Raw genomic sequence first — 23,894 nt, forward strand, 5'->3', positions numbered from 1 at the left:
GGAGTTTGAACTTTGGGCCTTGCACTTACTAAGCAAGTGCTCTACCACTTGAGCCATATCCCCTATAATACCCTTGAATACTTGAAAAGTACCTCTAAAATTTGGACCTAATGTTTATGTCCTTACCGAGTTTATTCTGGGAGAGGGGTTTTTGCCTTTAATCTTTACACTTCAGAAATCAGTGCTACATATTATTGAAACCTTTTAGATTACCTAAACTTAATATTATTGTTAACTACTATAAAATAAATTTAATGGCTCTGTAAAGAAAGCAAATGAGGATCCAGGCATGGTGACACACACCTATAATCCCAGGTATTTGGAAGGCAGAGACAGGAGGATCTAGGTTAGAGGCCAGCTCCAGCAAAAAAATTTGTGAGACCCTATCTCAAAGAACAAGCCAGATGTAGTGGCATACGCCTGTAATCCCAACTACATAGTAGGCAGAGGATCTTGATCCAAGGCCAGCCAAGGGCAAAATCATGAGACACTATCTTAAAAAAAGAAAGAAAAAGAAAAAGAAAAGCAGCAGAAAAGCAATTGAATATAACAGTTATCACAGAAACCTACAGTATATCCCAAAATTCTGTTTCCTAGACTCCTCTTGGGGTGGTAATCTAGTATCTTCTGAAGCAGACTGATAACACTTCAAAAGAGCACACAGTACTTTACTACATCTTATCTTGTTGGTTAAATTCATTTCTCTAAAGCATGACACAAATTTGGCTTAACTTCACTGCAGCTACCGAACAAAAGCAAGTGAAGAGGAAATGTGAAACACTTACTGCTCTGGAAGCTTCCCCGAAATCAATCTTTAGCCGTCCCATGGCTCTTATGATTGCAATGATGGACTGGATCGTGTTACTGTAGACAACTACTTTGTACTGTTTACATTCTTCCTCTGAATAGCCGTCCTCGTGAATGATTCTTCAAAAAGAAGAAAACCACCAGTCAATACCATAGACCTAAAATGAAAACACACTATAGATTCTTTAAATATTAGGAGGAAATGTAGTCTTTCTCTTTTTTTTTAATTTTTTTTCTCGGTACTGGGGCTTGAACTCAGAGGGCCTCACCTTGAGCCACTCCACCGGCCCTTTTTTTTGTGATGGGTTTTTCTGAGATAGAGTCTCACAACTGCCTGGGTTGCCTTTGAGCTGTAATCCTCCTGATCTCTGCCTCCTGAGTAGCAAGGACTACAGCTATGAGCCACCAGCACCCAGCGGAAATCTAGTCTTATGAAAACCCATGTTGGAACTTACTTCATCTGTTTCACGATGGTACTTTTACCAGATTCTCCAGCACCTGAAAGAAAACAAAATCAGACTTTGAATTTCTCTGTAATCAGAAACATCATTAATGGAAACCACAGGTCCTAGGGAAATTTTTGGTGAAGCTTACATGTCTGTCAGGGAAGTGATGAGCTTTTCCATTAGAAAATTTTGCTTTCTTTGCATAACTTGGCAACAAAGTATAATCTGGAACAAAGTGTTCCAGGAACTGCTTGATAGCATTTGCGTAAAATAGGCATACTCAAAGAGAGATAGCAACATTAACATTTTTAGTAACATCATAAAACATGATATACACAATGAACATAGGCAAGAACACAATGATTATTTTTTGGCCTATGGCCTACTCATTTTCACAGATTCCACTGTGACTGCCTGCCCATGGACCTGAGGAATGTTTCAAGAGTGACACTCTCAGTCATGGAACTAAAGAGGTTCAAAACAGAAGCAGAGAAGGCACTGCACCTCTGCTACCTTTTCACTGAACATCCCCAGATTGCACTTCCCTCCTCAGCCGACTGGAATCACTTTACGCTAACAGTCACAAATGTCAAGTAGGCCTTCAGAACTTGAAAATCAGCCTGCTAGATCTTCCCTAGTCAGTTCATCCTCCATCTTCCAAAATGTCTTTTCAACACCACCTCCTCTCTATCATTACAAGCTCCTCCCCACTTCTGGCACACATGTGATCTCGCCCTTTTAGAAAAAATTAAAGCAGAGAAAATCATCTCATTTTCCCATTACCAAATCTACCAATCTGTCTTCACTTCTATTAATATTCTCCAACTTCATCAATGTCTTTTCCAATGTCTTCTGTATACTTATCCACTTCATTTTCCTACGCAAGGTAGTGACTGCTACAATTGCCCACGTCACTCAAGTATCACTGCTTTTTCTCCTTTCACTAGATCATTCAGCATACAAAACTTGCTGTGCTAATTTCTATCTTTAAATCGACACACACTTCACCCTTACCTTTCCTTGACCCCACTTACTTTCCTCTAGCTACTATTTCATTTCCTCATCCCTCTTCCTAACCTGTAATGTGTCATCTATACTCATTGTGTCCAATCCTCCAGTTCTCTTTCATCCATACTACTGTACTTCTCAAGGTCTCCAACAACTTCCATCTCAACAAACACAATGGTCATTTCTTGGTCTTCATCTTACTCTGACTTTCAGGCAGAATCTGTCCAAATTGATGACTTTTACAAACTGAGTTACTCATTCCCCACCCCCACGTCAAAACAAACACTGCTCTTCTTCAGTCTTCTCACCTCAGCACATGGCACCAGCATCCATACAGTTGTGTAGGTCACAACTGGCAAGTGCCAGATGGAATGGGGGCTCCAGTGCCAATCTATATATTAAATATTAGTAAAGCTTAATTTAAGAAAAAAAAAGGACATACAAATGAACATAGCTTTAATAGCTTGTTCCTTGCACACTGGAAATCACAGGCCTAGATCACTGCAAAGCTTCTAAATGGGCCAGTGCTTCAGTTTTCCACTTAGTGGCTGGAATAAACTTTGTAAAAAAGTAAATCAGATCAAGTCACAACTCTGACCAGAGTTGGCCCATGGCCTCCATTTACACTCAAAATCAAATGCATGGGGCAATAAGGTCCAATATACTCTAGGCCCTGCTTCCCTCCCCACCCTCACCTCATTCTCACTGCTCCTGTCAGACCAGCTTTTGTGCTTTTCCTCTAACATGCCAAACTGGTTCTCACTTAGCTAGATTGTGACTCACAGTCTTCACATTTGCTGTGTTCTCTGCTTGAAATAATTTCTGCAAGATCTTCTTCACAAACATTTCTGCTTCCCTTAGAATAGATTCCCTGACTGAGTTACTGAAATGGCTCCCCACCCCCATCAGTGTCCTCTTACTGTTACAAATTTTCATAGCACGTATCACTTCTTCACATGATCAGTTTGCTGATTTCCTATCTTCCCCCTAAAACAGAAGCTCTGTGAAAGCTTATTCATCTCTGTATTCCCAGGGCCTTACTCAATTATTGCTGCACAAATGAGTACTTTATAAGCATAATCCTTTACTAAATATTTCTCAACTTTATCAACCAAAAATGTAAGTTAAAATAAAACTCAAATAATGGGGCAGAAGGTGTGGCTCCATGAATAGAGCAGCTGCCTAGCAAGTGTAAAGTCCTAAGTTCAATCCTCAGTACCACCACCACCAAAAAAAATTCAAATAATTCAACTACATTCTTACAAAATCAAAAGGTACATTTATACATGACTTTACCTCTGTTCGTATTACACAGTCTGTAATCAAGGGTAGCACTATATGGTTAATAATCAAGTAGCACACAATGACTTCTTATGACATTGTCAAAAAAGTGAATTTTCAGCCTGGGGGGTGGGGCTCAAATGGTGTATCATCTGCCTCGTAAGCGTGAGGCCACGTTCAAATCCCGGTACTGTTCCGTCCCCAAAAAAAGGTTTTTAAAAGTGAATTCTCTTATGTATATATTAAAAATAACTCAGCTATATTCTAGGTTGCTTAAAACACAGAATTCCCGTATTATCCCATATTAGCTAGTCATTAGGTTAATGAAATAATATGTGCCATTCTTTTATACATTGAAAATAGAATTTTTGCCTTTCGTGTCAGATCATTCTGAATGACACAATAAACCTATTCATCTCATTACTAATTTCTACCCATCTCATTAAGTTCTATGCTGTTAAAGTGCTAACTTTAAAAAAAAAAACCTATTTGGTTCTACCTCTCTCATATTTATCAAAGGCTTTCTTACAAAATGTGTTTTGAGGGCTGGGGATACAGCTCAGTGGTAGAGTACTTGCCAAAACATGTGCAAGGCCCTGAGTTTGATTCCCAGCACCACACAAAGAAAAGGTCAGTTTGTTCTTCCCTCTATTGTTATACTACGTATTTTCCCAAGCTTTTGTTAGGCATCCAGTCCATCTCATAAAAGAAGGCACCTCTTACTGCCCACAGACCTAAATACATAATTAGTTTCAGTGGACATTCCTAGGCATTTTATACACATAAAGAGTGAATCATTTTATACCAAAAAGCCTGACCAATTCAGCTTCTGAATCATGAAAAGTACACCATCTTACTATCTTCCAAGTGTGAAATCTAAGCATCATCTAGAACCCACTCACTCTTCTCTCCTTACCAAGATGTAACAAAATCTTTTCTCTTCTCAAATACTTCTCAGATTAATCCCTTCTACTCCTCACGTGTCTGACTGAGCCTGATATTGTGACTATTATATGTTACTGCCATAATTATTTAAACTTCCAGTTCAGAGCCCCTCTACTTTCTCATCAATTCCAAATGACACTATTAAAAATCATCTGTTTAATGACTCTCTAAATTATTCAAACACTTTCTGTAACCCTTTCTTTACTAGGTCTAGGCTCCAGTTTATTTCCATCTTCTGTGCTCCACTGGTCCAGTACCAAGTTCTCTCTTTGATAACATCTCAGTCTTTAGGTTTCCCCAAGGTGTTTCCCATGTTCCTTTTCTCTCCCCTACTACATATGTGATGTTTGGGACTTCCCAATTTTATTTATATCTTTCTGCCTATATTACTTCAAAAATTCATCAGAAGTTTAAGGGAAGATTCATTTACCCATCTTCAATCCACCAATGAAGTATGTCAGAATACAAAGAATGGAGTAGGTGCAGGCTATTGCAGAGACAGACATTAGGCTCAGAGTGGGAGGAACTGACGTTGACTATAAGCAGCAAAGATGGTACCAGGCAGGGGAGAGAAAAATTTGGAAGGATCACAGAAACAGGAAGGAGTCAGATCAGTTAAACTTTGATGCTTTATCCTTAAAAGGATATGTACCTAAAGACCATATCCTTTATAAATTAGAAGACAGGAAGAGATGTTAAGTTATAGGGATCATTGAGAGAAAAAGGAGGGTGGAAGCTATGCTAGATAGTCTTATCCCCCGTGAAAGAGGCAAGGCAATAAAGAGGTAAAATTAATCCGGAAAATCATCTTATAAACAATCAAATAGAACAAGAGGTATACATACAGTTTAAGATAGATAATCACTCCCAGGCATGTTCAATCAAGCCTGTAATTCTAGCTGTTTGGGAGGCTATAATTGGAAGGACCATGGGTTGAGGTCAGTCTAGGCAAAAAGTTTGTGTATGTATGTGTGTATATGTGCGTGTGTATGTATGTGTGTGTATGTATGTGTGTGCATATACATATATATATATACACATATATAATCAACATGGTTAGATGAAAAGCAATTCACTAATACACACTCTACTGTAGAATCAATATACTTGCCTAAATGTGTTATATTTTTAAGAAACTCCTTGAGAGCAAACACTGTATTATATGCTCCCTTCACACATATAAATATATTACATTATGGGAATAAACACTGAGATGGTGATGATTTCTTTGCAAGATTGTTGTTTAAAACACGAACAGTGCGCTGGTGGAGCGGCTCAAGTACTAGAACGCCTGCCTAGCAATTGTGAGGCCCTGAGTTCAAACCCAAGCACTGTCCAAAAAAAAAAAAAGTATGAATAAGGAAAAGCCAGGCACTGGTGGCTCACACCTGTAATCCTAGCTACTAAGGAGGCAAAGATCAGGAGGACTGTGGTTCAAAACCAGCTCAGCCAAATAATTCCCAAGACCTATCTCAAAAACAACCCATCACAAAAAAAAAAAAAAATGGGCTGGTGGAGTGGCTCAAGATGTAGGCCCTAAGTTCAAATCCAAGTACCACACACACACACACACACACACACACACACACAGAACAGTGAATCAGTGAATGGAACTGCTAATGTAAACCATCATCATATAGTAAACTCATTCAGCTCACATACAGACTAATTTTAAAAAATTAATCCTGAGAGATGGCTGATACTCAAACACACTGTCACTGGATCCCTTTTTTCTTTCATCCAACTAAAGCCAGTCCAAAGAAGGGTACGTGAGTATAGTCTACTCTTTTCTACTCATGCCTTTAAGCACCATAAATTACTTCATGTGTAAAACAGGGGTCAACAGAAAATGTTTAGAACAGTACCAAGCACAAAGTATATGTTCAGTAAGTGTTAGCTAGCTATTTATTTGTGGATGTGTTTTTAGTGTTCAGAATATCACAAAGTAATGTTAGGCTCAAAAGAGTTTTATTTGATAAAAATTCCTTCAATATTAATGTTGGTGCAAAATCCCAGTAAATGTAACTATCCAGCAGTTGTGTGACAATAGCAAAACCCTTGATGGAATATGGATTCACACATATAAAAAGCAACTTAGAACATAAAAGCTACAGCAAACTACATCAAAGCATTAGTCATTTTCTCCACCACACCCTGAGGAACAAAAACACTCTCTTCCTTAAATATATTTTCAGTCCAGTCTACTATCACATTTCTCACACTTCTTACCCATCTTGGCCTCTAGAGATTTTCCTTAAAGTTTTCTCAGGTCTACCACCTGTAACAGCAGGTATTCCAGAAGCACCTAAAATACCTCCTTTTTCTTTATTTCTTTTTCTTTTCTTTAGCAGTGCTGGGATCTGAACTCAGCACCTCACACTTGCTAGGCAGGCCTCTACCACTTGAGCCACTCTGCCAGCCCTCCTTTTCTTTTAAATACTTGATTCTATAGAAAAATCGTGAAACTTCTCATAACTCAGGATTATGGAGTATAGCCCCTCTTCCAGAGCTGGGACAGCTTATCCTAGAATAACACTGCTTTTTGCATAATCCTCTAGCCAGTGCTGGACTAAGACTCTCTTGTAAGGCTCCATTACGAGACAGATGAGAACAGGTGACAACAACAGGTATAGATAGTCCTTCCTCCACAGCTAGTGGATAAATTTGATTTTTTTTCTAACTTAATTCTTACCTTTCATGTACAGCACCGACAGTTTTAAAGATTTTTTTTTCTTTTTAGCTCCTGAAACCATATAGTAATAAACACTAATGGAAGAGTAAATTTAGTGTCTAGCTGTGTGAATTTGGGCAAGTAACCTAGCTGCACAAAGTCTGTGTCTTTATTTATAAAACATGGAGGTATGAGTTGTACTCTCTGGCTACATTCTAATACCCCATGACTATCACCACTATGACAGTAACACGGACTAAATCTCTTGTGCTGGCACACAGGTCTTAAGACCACAGATCCACCTCTTCAATTCAATTCACTTCACGACAGCTACCGTAATGCAGTTATTTGCGTGTTCTTAGACACATATTCCTGCTCCAGAAGAGAAAGAACAGAACCAATTAAAGAGTGCACAATAGTAAGGAAAGGTTGTGTGGCATGCATCATATTTGAGGATGCTCCAAAATTACACAGTCTCAAACCAGCGGAGCAGTCAAGTTAGACTGCTATTGTTAGGAACAAAGTGGGGGAGAGAGGGAGGGAGGAAAAAAACATAAAAGAGAAAGTGAATATCTACTACTAAAGATCACAAAAGCATAATCCATGCTCTAAGGTTAAAAAATGACATTTCAAGCCCTTCATGGTGGTGCACACCTAGAATCCTAAAACTTAGGAGGCAGAGACAGAAGAATTTTGAGTTCCAGGCCAGCCTGGGCCACACAGTAAGACCCTGTTTAAATAAAAACTACATATATTTATACATACATACATATATATATATATATATACATATATGTATGTATATACATACATATATGTATATACGTATATATATACATATATGTATGTATATACATACATATATGTATATACATACACGTGTGTGTGTATATATATATATATTATGTATAAACCAAACATTTGATGCAAAAATGCATTTCAAGATACTATACTTAATACAAAATCCAGTTACTTCTTTTTGTTTATTTTTTTAGACTGGGTCTCTCTTGATATATAGTCCAGACTAGCTTTGAACTAGAGATCCTCCTACCTCAGTCTCCCAAGTGCTGGAATTACAAGGCATTAGACACCACACTAATCCAGTTGCTTACATCATTAAAAGAAAAGATGAGAAGAATTCAGATGAGGAAAAATATCTCTGAACAAATAAAAATTATTACTTTTTTTTCAAATAAGCATGTTCAGAATGATTGGACACTGACATATCAAATACAAATAAACTTAGGAACTGTGGTCTGGTGGGAGAGCTATTGTTTTTGTGAAATTAGCCAGCTTCCTTGGTATAAAAATACCAAAATATTATTTCACCCAGTTCACTAGCCCTCTAAATATCCCAAGCATCTGCATATATAAAAACCTCTGAAGCTTTTATTTAAGTCAAATTTTAACTCCTGGCTGAGGCTGTCACCATTCCTCCTAAACACAGCCATCACTCCCACCCTGTTGGCTAGCAAAGATTATTTGCTTTCAGCTCAGTTCCAGGGGTTAATTTCTAAAATTAACTCCCAAAACTGTCCTTCCCAGCCATCTCACCTCATTTTATCGCTAGCCAGCTCTGGCTATTCTAAAAAAACTACTTAGCTATCTTTCTAGGGACTATTTTGGCTTCTCTTGGTTTCATCTATTTTGATTAAAATAATAATGAAACCCTTTTTGGTATGACCTGAAAACCCTTCCATGCCTGTGTATCTCTCTCTTAAGAGCACCCTGACCAGGCTTAATCTGACCCTACAGGATAGTTGGCATTCAACATTGTAACATTAGTATTTGATCAAATTTTTCTTTATTTTTCTTTTTTCTTGCACTACTGGGGCTTGAACTCAGGGCCTCACACTTGCTAGGCAGGCGCTCTACCCATTGAGTCATTCTGCCAGGCTTTTTTTGTGGTGGGTATTTTTGAGATAAGATCTCGAGAACTATTTGCTAGGCTGGCTTTGAACTACAATCCTCCTGCTCTGTCTCCTGCGTAGCTAGGATTACAGGAATGAGCAAATTTTTCTAACTATTTGGGTTTGTGCCTATTTAGAATTCCAGTAGCCCTATATTCAAAACCATTATCCTTGAAAACACAGCCCTTAAGTGTGGCCCTCTTCTCCAAACCCAGAACACAATCTAGGACATGTAATAATTATCTGTGGGATGAATGGATTCAGTTTCTATGATAGTCAGTGGTTGCCTAATCATATTTTGTAAATGCCAGTTGCAATGGATGGAATTTTCAATGTAGGCAGTTAATAGAAACAGATTTCTACTCCTCTGCTATCTTTCACACCCACTCCTGACTATGCCTTCGACTCTCACCCCATGACTACAATGACAATAAGGTTGGACTTACTAGCCTCACTTCCCTCTTAGCTTGCTCTCAAACACTGTCCTAGCTCCCCTGCACCCACCATTCTGTTCCAGTGGAATAAACTGCTACAAATCTGTCCTGTCCACCCTATTAAGCCTAACACCTAGAAGAGTATATGAGACATAATGAGCACTCACTAAATACTGTCCAGTGGGTGAATGAATATTTTAAAGGTAAAATAAGGCAGTGAGTTCCAGCTGAGACAGAGATAATGGTTCTTTTTTCCAAAAAAAAAAAAAAAAATTTTTTTTCTAGGAAGCAATCACACACCAATCACCAAAAAAACAAAAAAAAAAGACTTAAAAACAACATGTAAAAAAAAATTTATGAAGCTTAACTCTTATATTAGAATTTCAGAATGCCTGTATGGCCATAAATCCCCTTCTAGAAAAATCCCCACTTCCCCTCCTTACTGGGCAATAGGCTGCACAATGTGGGCAGTGTCCGCACTGGTGACTGGGCTAGGACTAACGACCTGACAGAGGAGTCATCTTAGTCTCGGGTACTCAGGGCCTGCGCACTGAGCCGTACTTCCAGATGATGAGCAGAGAAAAATCAGACTGAGGATATATGCACTAGGAGATACAGGGAAGGTTGTCCTGCCCTAAAACTCACAACACATGAAAGAAAGCCTAGGCTACCATTACAGGGCTTCGCTCACACTAAGGTGTGAACAGTTAAGGAACAGTTTGGAGGAATGGTAATCTGATGAGAAGAGAAAAGACAACAGAGAGACTTACAGATGCCATGAAAGAGACTCCAGTGCTTCAAAAAGAAACTAAATAAGAAAATAAAGAATGGATGGATAAGACCAAAGAGACCAAAAAAACAAAAACAAGTGTGGGGGGTGGGGGGGCAGAGGAGATCAAGTGAAGATAAGAAAGCAATAAAAATAAAAATAAAAAAAGCAGAAATAGAGAAGGCAGTTGGAGACACAGAGGAAAAAGACAAATAACAGCCTAGCCAGTCAGAGCTGCCCCAGTCCCTGCTGCCTGATTCTTGAACTCTTCCTGTATTTGGACAACTATCCCGCCCCAACTTTTTAAGCTAGTTTGACTAAGTTTTCTCTTCCTTTCAAACAAGGGCGGGAGGGAATAAATGGAATTGAGTTAAGGAAATAAGAATGACTTTTCTGGGCCTTTAAAATATTTAGGTTGTTTTTTATTAAATATCGAATATAAAATGTATAACAAAACAAACACCTGTATAGTTATCACTCAGTATAAAAAATTAAACATTGCCATTTGTCTTTCAAGCCACGTATGTGTACCTCCAAATATCAATTACTGTTTCACTAAATATTTCTAGCGTAAAATGAGGGAAGGATTTTTTTTTAAGTGCCCTAATTAAAATATACCTTACTTTACTTGTGTATCTACCCAAGGTGGCATACAGTTTGTTAGCATTTCGCATCTTTCACCAATTACATAGATTTGATCCTATAAAGGGACTTGTAAACCATAAAACAGAAAGCTAATCAAGCATTTTATATTCACAAATCATTTAAAATATTAGTTTGGTTCCACAGAAACAGGCAGCTAAAAAAAAAGATTAAAAAAAGGCAGCTCACTGAGCTCTCAAAATATTATCAAAATGTTATCACTTGAGAATAACATTCTCACCTGAGTGTTGGCAACTGACCAATGAAAAGGAAGAAGTGGGGTTTCTTCCTCACCTTTGCAGAAGGTAAGAGTGCTTTGGGAGCAGTGAGCAAGGAGAGGATTATCCTCTGGCTGCCTCAATGCTCTAATTTTGGCCAACGGTGAGTAAGTTTCCTTTTACTTCTTTGAAAGAAGGGCAAAAAAAAGCCATTTTGGTGCTAACATTAAATAATATGGTACTTGTATATATGACTGAAAACTTTTTTTTTGTTTCAACTAAAAAGGAACAGAAATGAACTGTACAAGTCATCCAAAGATCTCATTTTAATGCATGCAAGTACTTCTTCATTATAGTGGTAGATGATCTCTAAAGTTAATTGTTATGCTAAATTATCAAAATCCATATCCTAAAATTTTACATTTAAAAACGTTAGAATCATGTCCTACATTAGGACCCTCAAACACTAATGGCACCATAGAGCACTTTCCTACATGATTACTTAATGAAATACAAATTAATACAACACTTTAAAAATCCACCATTAACAAACTATTACAAATTGAGTAAGGGCTTACAAAATGATAAGGGCCTGGCCTTCAATTTAAAATTTTCCTACCATAAAATGTTCACCAATACTGTTAAGCCAAAACTCAAGAAAGTCTGAGTTTCACATGTATTTATTTCTATTTAACCTTTTGTTACAGCTTCAGTTAGGAGTAGCATGGCAAAAAAAAAAAAAAGTATGCAGTGAGAGAGAACGATGCAAAGTCTCTGGACTTTGAGATACATACATATGTACATGAGTGTGTATAATAAAATATGGCTTAAAAGAGAGCTACTAAAAAATTCAAATGAAGCCAGCCACAGTGGTACTCACCTCTAATTCCAGCACTTGGGAGCTAAGGCAGGAAGATCTCCAATTCAAAGCCAACCTGGGCTGGCTACAACAACAAGAACTTCTTTTCCAAAAACACTATCCAAACTCCACACATCCCTTTCCAGCCTCATCTCCTATACTCCCTCCTATACCAGTCCTTCATTTCAGTCAACTCTACTTGCTGATTCATGTTCACAGCCTTTGTACCTACTATTCCCTCTGTAAACATACTTCTCACCAGTCCCTTTTAAGAGTTCCTATTCAGTCAATCCCCAATTGGGGGTTTGTAGAGGAGAGAACCTATCCAGGGCTACAGAGTACAGCTCAATGTTAAAGTGCTTGCCTAGCATGAGTTCCATTCCCAGCACAGCAAAATCAAAAAGAAAAAGAAAGCTATTAGTTATTACGTATCTTTTGAGAACCACCTCAAATATTCTGCTCCTCTGGGATGACTTTCCTGATAAAAATATCTTTCTCCTTCCAAAACTGACTCTTCTATATCACATTCCATATATACTGCTGTTGTTTACTTGTATATCTACTCAACTTGAACTACTTAAGTGTTTCGTCTATTTAAAACCAGGCATAGTGGTACAGGTCTGAAATCCCAGCCCTGGAGAGGCCAAGGCAGAAGGATGGCTACACAGACCCTGTCTCAAAAACAGAAAAGGCGAGTTTTGTCTATTTCTCATTTATATCTCTAATTAGAAAGCACCTTCTCACATATAAGACAATCAGTGATACATAATCATAAATAATAAATGAGCCTCCTACTGGATAATGCAATACTGAAAACCAAAAAGTTCCATAAAAAGTATCCTAGATTGGATCCTGGACCACAAAAAGAACATTAGTGAAAAACTACCAAAACTCAATAAAGTGTGACGGTCAGTTAACATTAATACACCAACTTTAATCTCTCGGTGATAATAAATGTACCATAGTTATTATGTAGGATGTCAACATTAAGGAAAACCAGATGAAAGAGTATACAGAAATTCTTTGCACTCTCTTTGCAGCTTTTTTTTTGTGAAATTATTCCAAAATAAAAAGTAGTAGAATTAGGAATGCAAAAGGGGAGATAACAACAAACACCATGGAAGTCCAGGAAATCATCAGAGACTACTTTGAGAACCTATATTCAAATAAATTTGAAAATCTAAAAGAAATGGACAGATTTCTAGATACATATGATCATCCAAAACTGAACCAAGAGGAAATTAATCACCTGAATAGACCTATAACACAAAATGAAATTGAAGCAGCAATCAAGAGTCTCCCCAAAAAGAAAAGTCCAGGACCTGATGGATTCTCTGCTGAATTCTATCAGACCTTTAAAGAAGAACTGATACCAACCCTCCTTAAACTGTTCCATGAAATAGAAAGGGAAGGAAAACTGCCAAACACATTTTATGAAGCCAGTATTACACTTATCCCAAAACCAGGCAAAGACACCTCCAAAAAGGACAACTATAGGCCAATCTCCTTAATGAACATTGATGCAAAAATCCTCAACAAAATAATGGCAAATCGAATTCAGCAACACATCAAAAAGATTATTCACCACGACCAGGTAGGCTTCATCCCAGGGATGCAGGGGTGGTTCAACACACGAAAATCAATAAACGTAATAAACCACATTAACAGAAGCAAAGACAAAAACCACTTGATCATCTCAATAGATGCAGAAAAAGCCTTTGATAAGATCCAACATCATTTCATGATAAAAGCTCTAAGAAAACTAGGAATAGAAGGAAAGTTCCTCAACATTATAAAAGCTGTATATGACAAACCCACAGCCAGCATTATACTTAACGGAGAAAAATTAAAACCATTCCCTCTAAAATCAGGAACCAGACAAGGATGCCCACTATCTCCACTCCTATTCAACATAGTACTGGAATTCCTAGCCAGAGCAATTAGGCAAGAAGAAGGAATAAAAGGAATACAAATAGGTAAAGAAACTGTCAAAATATCCCTATTTGCAGATGACATGATCCTATACCTTAAAGACCCAAAAAACTCTACTCAGAAGCTTCTAGACATCATCAATAGCTACAGCAAGGTAGCAGGATATAAAATCAACATAGAAAAATCATTAGCATTTCTATACACTAACAATGAGCAAACGGAAAAAGAATGTATGAAAACAATTCCATGTAAAAATGTCGATACTCCCCAAAGTAATCTACATGTTTAATGCAATTCCCATCAAAATTCCAATGACATTCATTAAAGAGATTGAAAAATCTACTGTTAAATTTATATGGAAACACAAGAGGCCACGAATAGCCAAGGCAATACTCAGTCAAAAGAACAATGCAGGAGGTATCACAATACCTGACTTCAAACTATATTACAAAGCAATAACAATAAAAACAGCATGGTACTGGCACAAAAACAGACATGAAGACCAGTGGAACAGAATAGAGGATCCAGATATGAAGCCACACAACTATGAGCAACTTATCTTTGACAAAGGAGCTAAAAATATACGATGGAGAAATAGCAGCCTCTTCAACAAAAACTGCTGGGAAAACTGGTTAGCAGTCTGCAAAAAACTGAAACTAGATCCATGTATATCACCCTATACCAAGATTAACTCAAAATGGATCAAGGATCTTAATATCAGACCACAAACTCTTAAGTTGATACAAGAAAGAGTAGAAAATACTCTGGAGTTAGTAGGTATAGGTAAGAACTTTCTCAATGAAACCCCAGCAGCACAGCAACTAAGAGATAGCATAGATAAATGGGACCTCATAAAACTAAAAAGCTTCTGTTCATCAAAAGAAATGGTCTCTAAACTGAAGAGAACACCCACAGAGTGGGAGAAAATATTTGCCAATTATACATCAGACAAAGGACTGATAACCAGAATATACAGGGAACTTAAAAAACTAAATTCTCCCAAAACTAATGAACCAATAAAGAAATGGGCATGTGAACTAAACAGAACTTTCTCAAAAGAAGAAATTCAAATGGCCAGAAAACACATGAAAAATGCTCACCATCTCTAGCAATAAAGGAAATGCAAATTAAAACCACACTAAGATTCCACCTCACCCCTGTTAGAATAGCCATCATCAGCAACACCACCAACAACAGGTGTTGGCGAGGATGCGGGGAAAAAGGAACCCTCTTACACTGTTGGTGGGAATGTAGACTAGTACAACCACTCTGGAAAACAATTTGGAGGCTACTTAAAAAGCTGGACATCGATCTACCATTTGATCCAGCAATACCACTCTTGGGGATATACCCAAAAGACTGTTACTCCAGAGGCACCTGCACATCCATGTTTATTGCGGCACTATTCACAATAGCCAAGTTATGGAAACAGCCAAGATGCCCCAGCACAGACGAATGGATTAAGAAAATGTGGTATCTATACACAATGGAATTCTATGCAGCCATGAAGAACGAAATGTTATCATTCGCTGGTAAATGGATGGAACTGGAGAACATCATTCTGAGTGAGGTTAGCCTGGCCCAAAAGACCAAAAATCATATGTTCTCCCTCATATGTGGACATTAGATCAAGGGCAAACACAACAAGGGGATTGGACTATGAGCACATGATAAAAGCGAGAGCACACAAGGGAGGGGTGAGGATAGGTAAGACACCTAAAAAACTAGCTAGCATTTGTTGCCCTTAATGCAGAGAAACTAAAGCAGATACCTTAAAGCAACTGAGGCCAATAGGAAAAGGGGACCAGGAACTAGAGAAAAGGTGAGATCAAAAAGAATTAACCTAGAAGGTAACACCCATGCACAGGAAATCAATGTGAGTCAATGCCCTGTATAGCTATCCTTATCTCAACCAGCAAAACCCCTTGTTCCTTCCTATTATTGCTTATACTCTCTCTACAACAAAATTAGAGATAAGGGCAAAATAGTTTCTGCTGGGTATTGGGGGGGGGAGCGGGAAGGGGTGGAGTGGGTGGTAAGGGAGGGGGTGGGGGCAGGGGGGAGAAATGAACCAAGCCTTGTATGCACATATGAATAATAAAAGAAAAATGAAAATAATAATAATAATAATAATAATAGGCTCAAGTGGTAGACCCTGCCTAGCAAGTGTGAGGCCTTGAGTCCAAACCTTAGTACAACAAAAAAAGAAAAAAAAAATTTAAGAAGTCTAGAAAAAGTTGAAAGATCTACACAAATTATGATGAGGGCATGTGGAATTATAACCATAACAAAAAACAGAGGATTTAGAGATATACTTCTCTTCTCAGAAGTAGAGGAGACATGGCTCAAGTAGTAGAGTACCTCAGGCTCCAAGTTCAAACCCCAGTACTTCCAAAACAAAACAAAAGGCAAAAAAGAAAGAATTTATTTTCAGTATCCTGGGATTAAACCAAAATGTGAGGATTCATTAATGTTGTAAAATAGCTAAAAAAAGATTTAATTATTAAGCCGAAGAATTTCCATTTTTATTTTCAGAAATACAAAATACGTAAGTATCTCAACATTGAAAAAATTACATGAATAAAGGTTAAGACTACACTGTCACATCCCATACATCAAAACATTATACACGGCATAGCAATAATTATATCATATCAAACAGAGCCCCATTTTGAAATTAATGATTCCCAAGTTCTAACTTCAAGAAATAGTGGGGAAAATGTTCCATTTAAAGGTATGCCACATTAAAACAGTCCTGTAACTGTTTGTCTAGACAAAATATGTTTTCATAATACTATAAATACTCCTCAAGAGCAGTGAATAGAGGAGTTCTGCTATTAAAGTATTTTTAATCTAATGATTCTAAAATCATACCGGTGAGTTCTAAGGTTATACCATAACATACATTACCCATTTATGTATATATATATATATATATATATAGAGAGAGAGAGAGAGAGAGAGAGAGAGAGAGAGAGAGCACGAAAGAGAGAAATTAGGGGTATCAATACACGACTAAAAGAGAAATCCAAATACTGGGTAACATTTCCATAGTAAGTTCTTAGAACTTAATGAAATACTATTTTAATTTTAAAATCCAATTTGAAAAGATAAGGGAAATTTTTAGTATGTGACCCACTGTACATAGGTCACACAACCAGTCATTACAGGAAGATTAATTGTAAGATGATAAAAATCAAGCCACCTTCCTAATTTTAAATATTTCTGATTTAAATGGTCCCTATATGGCTAGAGTTGTATTGATACCAGGCCAAATGAATAAAATCAAGAAATATGAGCACAATTTAGACATATAAATAGACTATGTTTTGATCATGCCAAGACATGCCTGATTCAACAGTTGTAGAATTACATAAGCAGTAGAAAGAATTCAGAATACTATCTACTATTAAGTAACGAAAAATTTGAGATATAAAATATTAGCATTATTCAAAAATGAAGACCTTTGTATGAATATTAAAAACATTTATCCATCTGAAAATAGGACTTGATGACAAAAGCTCACAGCAGCAAAATAGTAATATATCAATAAACGTAACAGCTAATTCTTTGGGTTTTTGTTGTTGTTCTTTTAGTGGGCCTAGGGTTTGAGCTCAGGACTTGACACTTGCAAAGCAGGTGCTCTATCACTTGAGCCACTTCCAGTCCATTTTGTTCTTATTTTAGAGATGGGGTCTTGTGAACTATTTGCCCACGATGGACTCAAACCACAATCCTCCTGAATTCCAAGTAGCTAGGATTACGGCGTGAAGCAGCAGTAACCAGCTTCAGCTAATTCTTAACAATCTTTCTTAAACCTTTAAGTGCCATCCAAATCTAATGTGGAAACCAAAGGAAGTCCAGGTCTGAAGACTGAACTTCAGCTCTCCTCCTGCAACTTGCTTCTATGATCTAAGCCATTATTCAGGTATAGGCAAACATAGCTGGTCTCTCCAATATCCTCCTTCTTTGCTTATTTCACAACCCAACATATTAATTTCTATTATGATTAAAAATAGGATATTTCATTTATATAAGCACTGAATCAAAACTAGAACAATTAAACAGTGATCCTAACACAATGTTATTCAGTTCAAGCAGCTTGAATTACAGAAATGATACAGCTGATTACTAATCAGGTAACAGGAGAGCCTGGATAGATAGACTTAAGAATAGCTCACTAAACATTGCAAAAAGAGTTAAAATTAAAAAAGACAATTAAAATTGAGGAAAAATCAAATTCTAGAATGATTTCTTTTCACTCTTTTGAACATTTATATCATGGACACTTTATGAATTTATATTGATTTCTTTTTTGAGTGATATTGAGGTTTGAACTCAGGGCCTTGAACTTGCTAGGTAGGTACTCTACCACCTGGGCCATGCTGCCAGTCCTGTCTTTAAGGTTTCTAACTTCAGTTTTTAACAATCTTCCTAAGCAACTGTGTGATGTTAAACTAATTTCAATCTAACTCAAGAATAAGAGAAACAAAAACACAAAAACAGGCCTCTTTATAACTTTCTAAAATATTCCATCTGGTTAATTTTATTAACTTCACAATCAGGGGAATCCCTATGATCCAATTTAAACTTCTCATCAGTTCAGAGAAAAGGAAAATGAAGCTTAGAAATTAGGACCAATCTCTCAATTTTCAGGCTGTTTGTTCTTTGCCCTCTTTACCTGCTACCTCCTCCTTTTTAAGTGACCAGTTAAAAGAGTTGATTTATTCTGCTGGCTCTAATATACATTTTTAAATTCCAGTCATCTGAACAAATTTAGTGGCCACAGCTCCAGACATTTCTTAGTATGTGACCCACAGTATATTTTTTTTATCTTCACAGTTAATATGCTAGCTCCTGAGTAAACTATCTTTCTCCTCACTTCCCTTAGTCCCACTCTCCAATAAAACTAAGCGAAACTATCAGAGCACAGAAAGCTAAAAATCTATTTATACAAAAATCTACTTTGTCTCCTGTATCTATCCCTTAACGAAAACCTGTAAGCAGTGCTAGCTTTGTCAGTACATATACTAAAATTGGAATGATACAGAGAAGATTAGCATGGCCTCTGAGCAAGGACAACATGCAAATTCATGAAGCAGAAGAAAAAAAAAACAGTTATTAAGAAACAAAATAGTCTGTTTTACTTCTTTCATCAGCTTTGCATGATTGTTTTTGTGTGTGTGTGCTCTAAAAAACAGTAAAGGGAAAAGTCAGCAAGAAAAAAAAATAGGAGTAACGATGAAGCATAGACCCTGAAAATTATACTAGTTTTGTCTATTTTTTTAACTCTTAACTTTAAAGGTAATTGAATCCAACTGACCTTGACTATTTTGAGTTGGAAGTGTTGACAACAGTTTAGAATCCTGTATCCCACCTCAAGGTGAATTTAATTATAATCTCCCAACTACTCAAAATGACCACTTAATATTGAGAATGAGCAGACATGATTTAGTGAGAAACTGAAGCAGTGATATTTAGCTCCTCAGTATTTCCATCTCATTCCATCATGTTCAACTTATATTTAAGAGTGTCTACTAGGTTGTAGGCATTGTAATCTATTTATTAATCATTCAATTTCTAGCCATGCCATTTTAACAAACTATTCAACCCACTGGAGCCCTTTAAAGAGTCAGCCTTTTAAAACCCTGCCACACTCCCACCACAAATGACTAGATGATTTGTTGCATGCCCCTGACAAGGCTGAATCAATTTGATATTCTTTCCCAGCAACCTGGAATAGGGATCCGGCAAGCTTGTGCCACTTAACTACTAGGTGAGGAAAGCAGTGTGTGAGGCCCAAAGCTGAAGACTGGTGGGGGAGTTGGGGAGGCACTGGGTCATAAGTGAGCAGAGAAGTCAGGTGCTGGTGGCTCATGCGTGTAATCCTAGCTACTTGGGAGGCTGAGATCAGGAGGATTGCAGTTTCAGCCCAGGCAAATAATTCTCGAAACACCTATCTCTAAAATAACCAGGGCAAAATGAACTAGACACGTGGCTCAAGTAGTATAGCACCTGCTTTGCAGGCATGAATTCCTGAGTTCAAATCCCAGTCCTACAAAAAAAAAAGTGAGCAGAGAAAGCTGCTATGAAGAGGTGACTTAACCAGCAAAGCAGTGCAACAGGACATGCTGCTCTAGAAGGGGTGAGTATCACAATCCATGAGCATGCAACCTGCTTGCATTTCATTTCGTATCTACCCTGGGATGTCTAAGGCCTATGAAGTTGCCTACTATGTCCTGGCAATAAACCTTTTCTTTACTTATACTGGTCTATGTTCCTGTTCCTCACAGGCCCTTAGCATTACATTAGGTCCTGAAACAAATATGATGATAAGAAATACTCAATCCTCTTGCCTAAAAGACAATATAGTTAGAAGTAGCTATGAATATGAATAACGGTACCATAAGGCTGACTACAACTGGCATAAACAGTACCATGAGAGTTCAAAAGGAGAGGGACATACCACATCCAATTCAGAATACCAAAATGGCTTTATGGGGAAAGGAACCAAATAGTAATGATAATGGACAGCAGTGAGATATTTTTTAAATGTATTTAACTAAGAAAAATAAAATATCGGAAACTTAGCTTTACCAAAAACATTTTTAAAGGAGGAAAGACTTATTTTGGCTCACATTACCAGACATTTTAGTCCACAATCCTTGGCTCCAGTGACTCTGGGCCTGTGGTGAGGCAGAGCACCATGACAGTGGGAGTGTGTGGTGAAGATTCTTTACCTTATGGAGGACAGAAAGCCAAAAAAATTGTTCTTTGGTTTTGCTGGTCTATGAATAAAGAAATTTGGAATATGGTAATGATCGAGTCACAGGACTGGGGAATTGACTGGTTGTGAGAGATAAGAACAAGAGAAGAGTTAAACATGAGTGCACTATTAACCAAGATGATATTGAGACTGCTGGTACAGGAACAGCAAAGTTCAGCAGCAGGTAGATTTGGGGAGAAGGGTGAAGACAAGGCAAATTCTGTACTGGATACACTGACTAGGAAAAGTGGCCCAAGAAGCTCATTAAGGCACTGGAGAAAGAGCAGAAATTTCAAGTATAGGGAACAGATCACTCAAAAACTCCAAATAAAAAAAGCATTCTCCAAAGAGGAATTAAAAGACTCTTCATCTAGATTCTTCACAATGTCTAGGTTTTGCATTTTGAACATTCCATTTTTGCCCTGCTTCTTTTTACATTGCTTTTTCCTGTTCAAAGATGAGGAACTTTAAAGAATGGAGTTTAAAAAAAAAAAAGAATGGAGGTTAGATAGTAATGTGGAAAAACATAGGAGAGGAAAAAAAAAAAACTCCTCAGACAAATGCATGGAACCACAATTTTTTGTTCGTTAACGGACCTGGGGTCTGAACTCAGGGTCTCAGGCTTCCAAAGCAGGCACTTTACCAATTGAGCCATACAGCTAGTCCACTGTCCCCTAGTTATTTTCCCAGGCTGGCCTCCCAATCTCTGCCTCCCAAGTAGCTAGAATTGCAGGCGTGTGCCACCGGCACCCAGTTCACAACCACATATTTTAATAACTTAGAAAGTTCTTGGATCCTCTGAAGCCCTAATGGGTTCGGGCATCCCAGGTTTTGGGTTTGTTTTGTTTTAAAGGCATGCTGTGGAAGAAACCAGGGAAGAGAAGGGGAGGAAGACGAACTAGCTCAAAGACTCACCAACTCCCTTTCCCCAAGAAAAAACAGGATGAAGCAGCAGGCACCTCGGGGCAAGGATACAGTAAAAAGCAGAAAGCTTTAGTTTTCAATAACCTCTAAAAGAGATCTCTCAACCAGGGACCACTTTATCAGAAACGACTGCCCCAAAATGAAAAGACTTTTCTTGTAATAGTGCAAATGATTGTGATAAGCTAAAAATTAATTTTTAGAGAAACACAGTTGCAGCCCTGATTAGAAAGTTACATGCCTTGCAGGTAAATGGATGGAACTGGAGATCATCACATTAACAGAGGTAAGACAGGCTCAGAAGGATAAAGATTACATGTTTTTCCTCTTACATGGAAGCTAGATCTATAAGATAAATGTACACATAAATACATACAGGATCTTATATACACACATTTACCTAGAGAGAGAGAAAACATGATTGTATTAGTGAGTCTATCAAAAGGACTACAGAAACGCAATGCATCTGTGTATGAAGACAGTAGAACGTAACGAACTCTAAACTGTTGAATAATTGGGGGAGCAGGGTGATACAGAAAGTAATCAAGAGGGTTAATCTGATTAAAGCTTGATATATACGTCTGGAATACCAAGACAAAACCCCCTTGAACAATCAATGTACACTTAAAACATGAAGGTAAAACAGGTCCTGTCCAGGGATGGGTACCAGTGGGAGGAGAAAAGGATAAATGGAGGATGAAGGAGAGTGAATATGATGGATGTATTTTGTATTTGTGTATGAAAATAGAATAATCAAACTTGTTGAAATTGTTCTAAGGGGGCAAAAGGGGGAAAGGGAGGAGAATGACAGAGAAGTGAATCTAAGATAAACTATAAGTATATACCACAAGTAAATGTCACAATGAAACCCTCTGTACAACTATTATATGCAAATTACATATAGATATATATATATAGGTATATATATGTCAAGTTACATGCCCCGTCAAATCTAATTAAATGATAAATACCCTACTCTGGTTATCACTGTACTATAGTAACGTGGACAGGGTAAATTACATTATGACATGTGGTTCTGAAAAGGAATATATTTTCTGACTGCAAAAGTGATGAATGAATTTATATAGAAGACACAAAGAACAAGGAATGCTTATAAAAATATTTTTTTCAATGCCTATTTCTATTTTTATGACAGTTTCTCTTTTTTTTACCCCCAGAAATAAGGCAAACTCTCACAAGAAACTTTTTTTTGGGGGGTTAGTACTGAGGTTTGCTAGGCAGGAGTTCTACCACTTGAGCCACTCCCCCAGTCCTCCTCACAAGAAATTTAACTTCTATGAACCTTATCCCAAATAAGTGGCAAGTGGCAAACATTATAGTAAATATTATCCTATAAGAGTATATAATAGCATATTATCAAAGGACAGTGTTATTTTCAATAATAAGCATACTGGCCAGTAGTATGTGAATTTAAATATGAATAACCAATTGTACAATAGACACCAACACTAAGCATTCTTTACATATTCACTCCATGTTAAGAAACAGGCATCATCACCCCTACTTATTTATGTGGACATAGTGATTCATATGGCTGAGTTCACTAACAATTCTTAAATGTAAAGGAGACTCTAACTCAGTTTTGTGTGAATCCAAAAGCAGTGCCTTTATCCATCACACTAGTGCTTCCCAACTTTTGTCTCATCATAGCATACACTGAAAACCATTATTTAGCCGGGCGCCAGTGGTTCATGCCAGTAACCCTAGCTATTCACAAGGCAGAGATCAGGAGGAACACAGTTCAAGGCCAACCCAGGCAAAATGAAACTGAGACTCTATCTCAAAAATATCCAACATAAAAAAGGGCTGGCAGAGTGGTTCAAATCGTAGCATACAAGCCTAGCAATCACGAGGTCCTGAGTTCAAAACTCTAGCACCACAAAAAAAAGAAAGAAAATTATTTATCCTGCCTAGCAGAAGTGCAAGGTCTTGAATTCAAAGCCCAGTACCACTGAAAGGGGGGAAAATAGAAGATGTAAAAGGCAAAAAAAAAAAAAAAAAAAAAAAAGTTTATTTGTAAAGCTCATTGGATTAAGTTGGAGGGGCTTGGTGAAAAAAAAATTATCCCATGAAAAATAAAATACACAGTATTACAGATAATACTAAATATTTAGTATGAACCTTCCAAATAAATTTTTTTTAGGAAGATGGAGAGTTCCAGCCCAGCTTGGGCTGCATAACAAGACCCTGCTTCAAAAAAAACAACCAAAGACTTAACATTTGCAAATACCATGCCCACATGCCACTCTGTACTGCACACTATT

At 37.4% G+C, this 23,894-nt stretch overlaps 1 protein-coding gene and 1 non-coding gene across 2 annotated transcripts in view; one reads left to right on the forward strand and one right to left on the reverse strand.

Moving 5' to 3' along the window:
- Gnai3 (G protein subunit alpha i3) overlaps window positions 1-23,894 on the reverse strand; it is a 44,077-nt gene that overhangs the window by 16,598 nt on the left and 3,585 nt on the right. The window contains exons 2-3 of the mRNA XM_020167408.2: window positions 1,263-1,305; window positions 786-927 (exon numbers count right to left, since the gene is read on the reverse strand). Of these exons, the coding sequence (XP_020022997.1) occupies window positions 786-927; window positions 1,263-1,305 (185 nt within the window). The remainder of the gene's footprint in view (window positions 1-785; window positions 928-1,262; window positions 1,306-23,894) is intronic.
- Window positions 18,929-19,035, forward strand: LOC141415183 (U6 spliceosomal RNA). The gene has a single exon (XR_012440199.1). It is a non-coding gene; the product is annotated as a U6 spliceosomal RNA (small nuclear RNA).

This window comes from Castor canadensis, chromosome 12 (genome assembly GCF_047511655.1).
Source record: "Castor canadensis chromosome 12, mCasCan1.hap1v2, whole genome shotgun sequence".
NCBI lineage: Eukaryota > Metazoa > Chordata > Mammalia > Rodentia > Castoridae > Castor > Castor canadensis.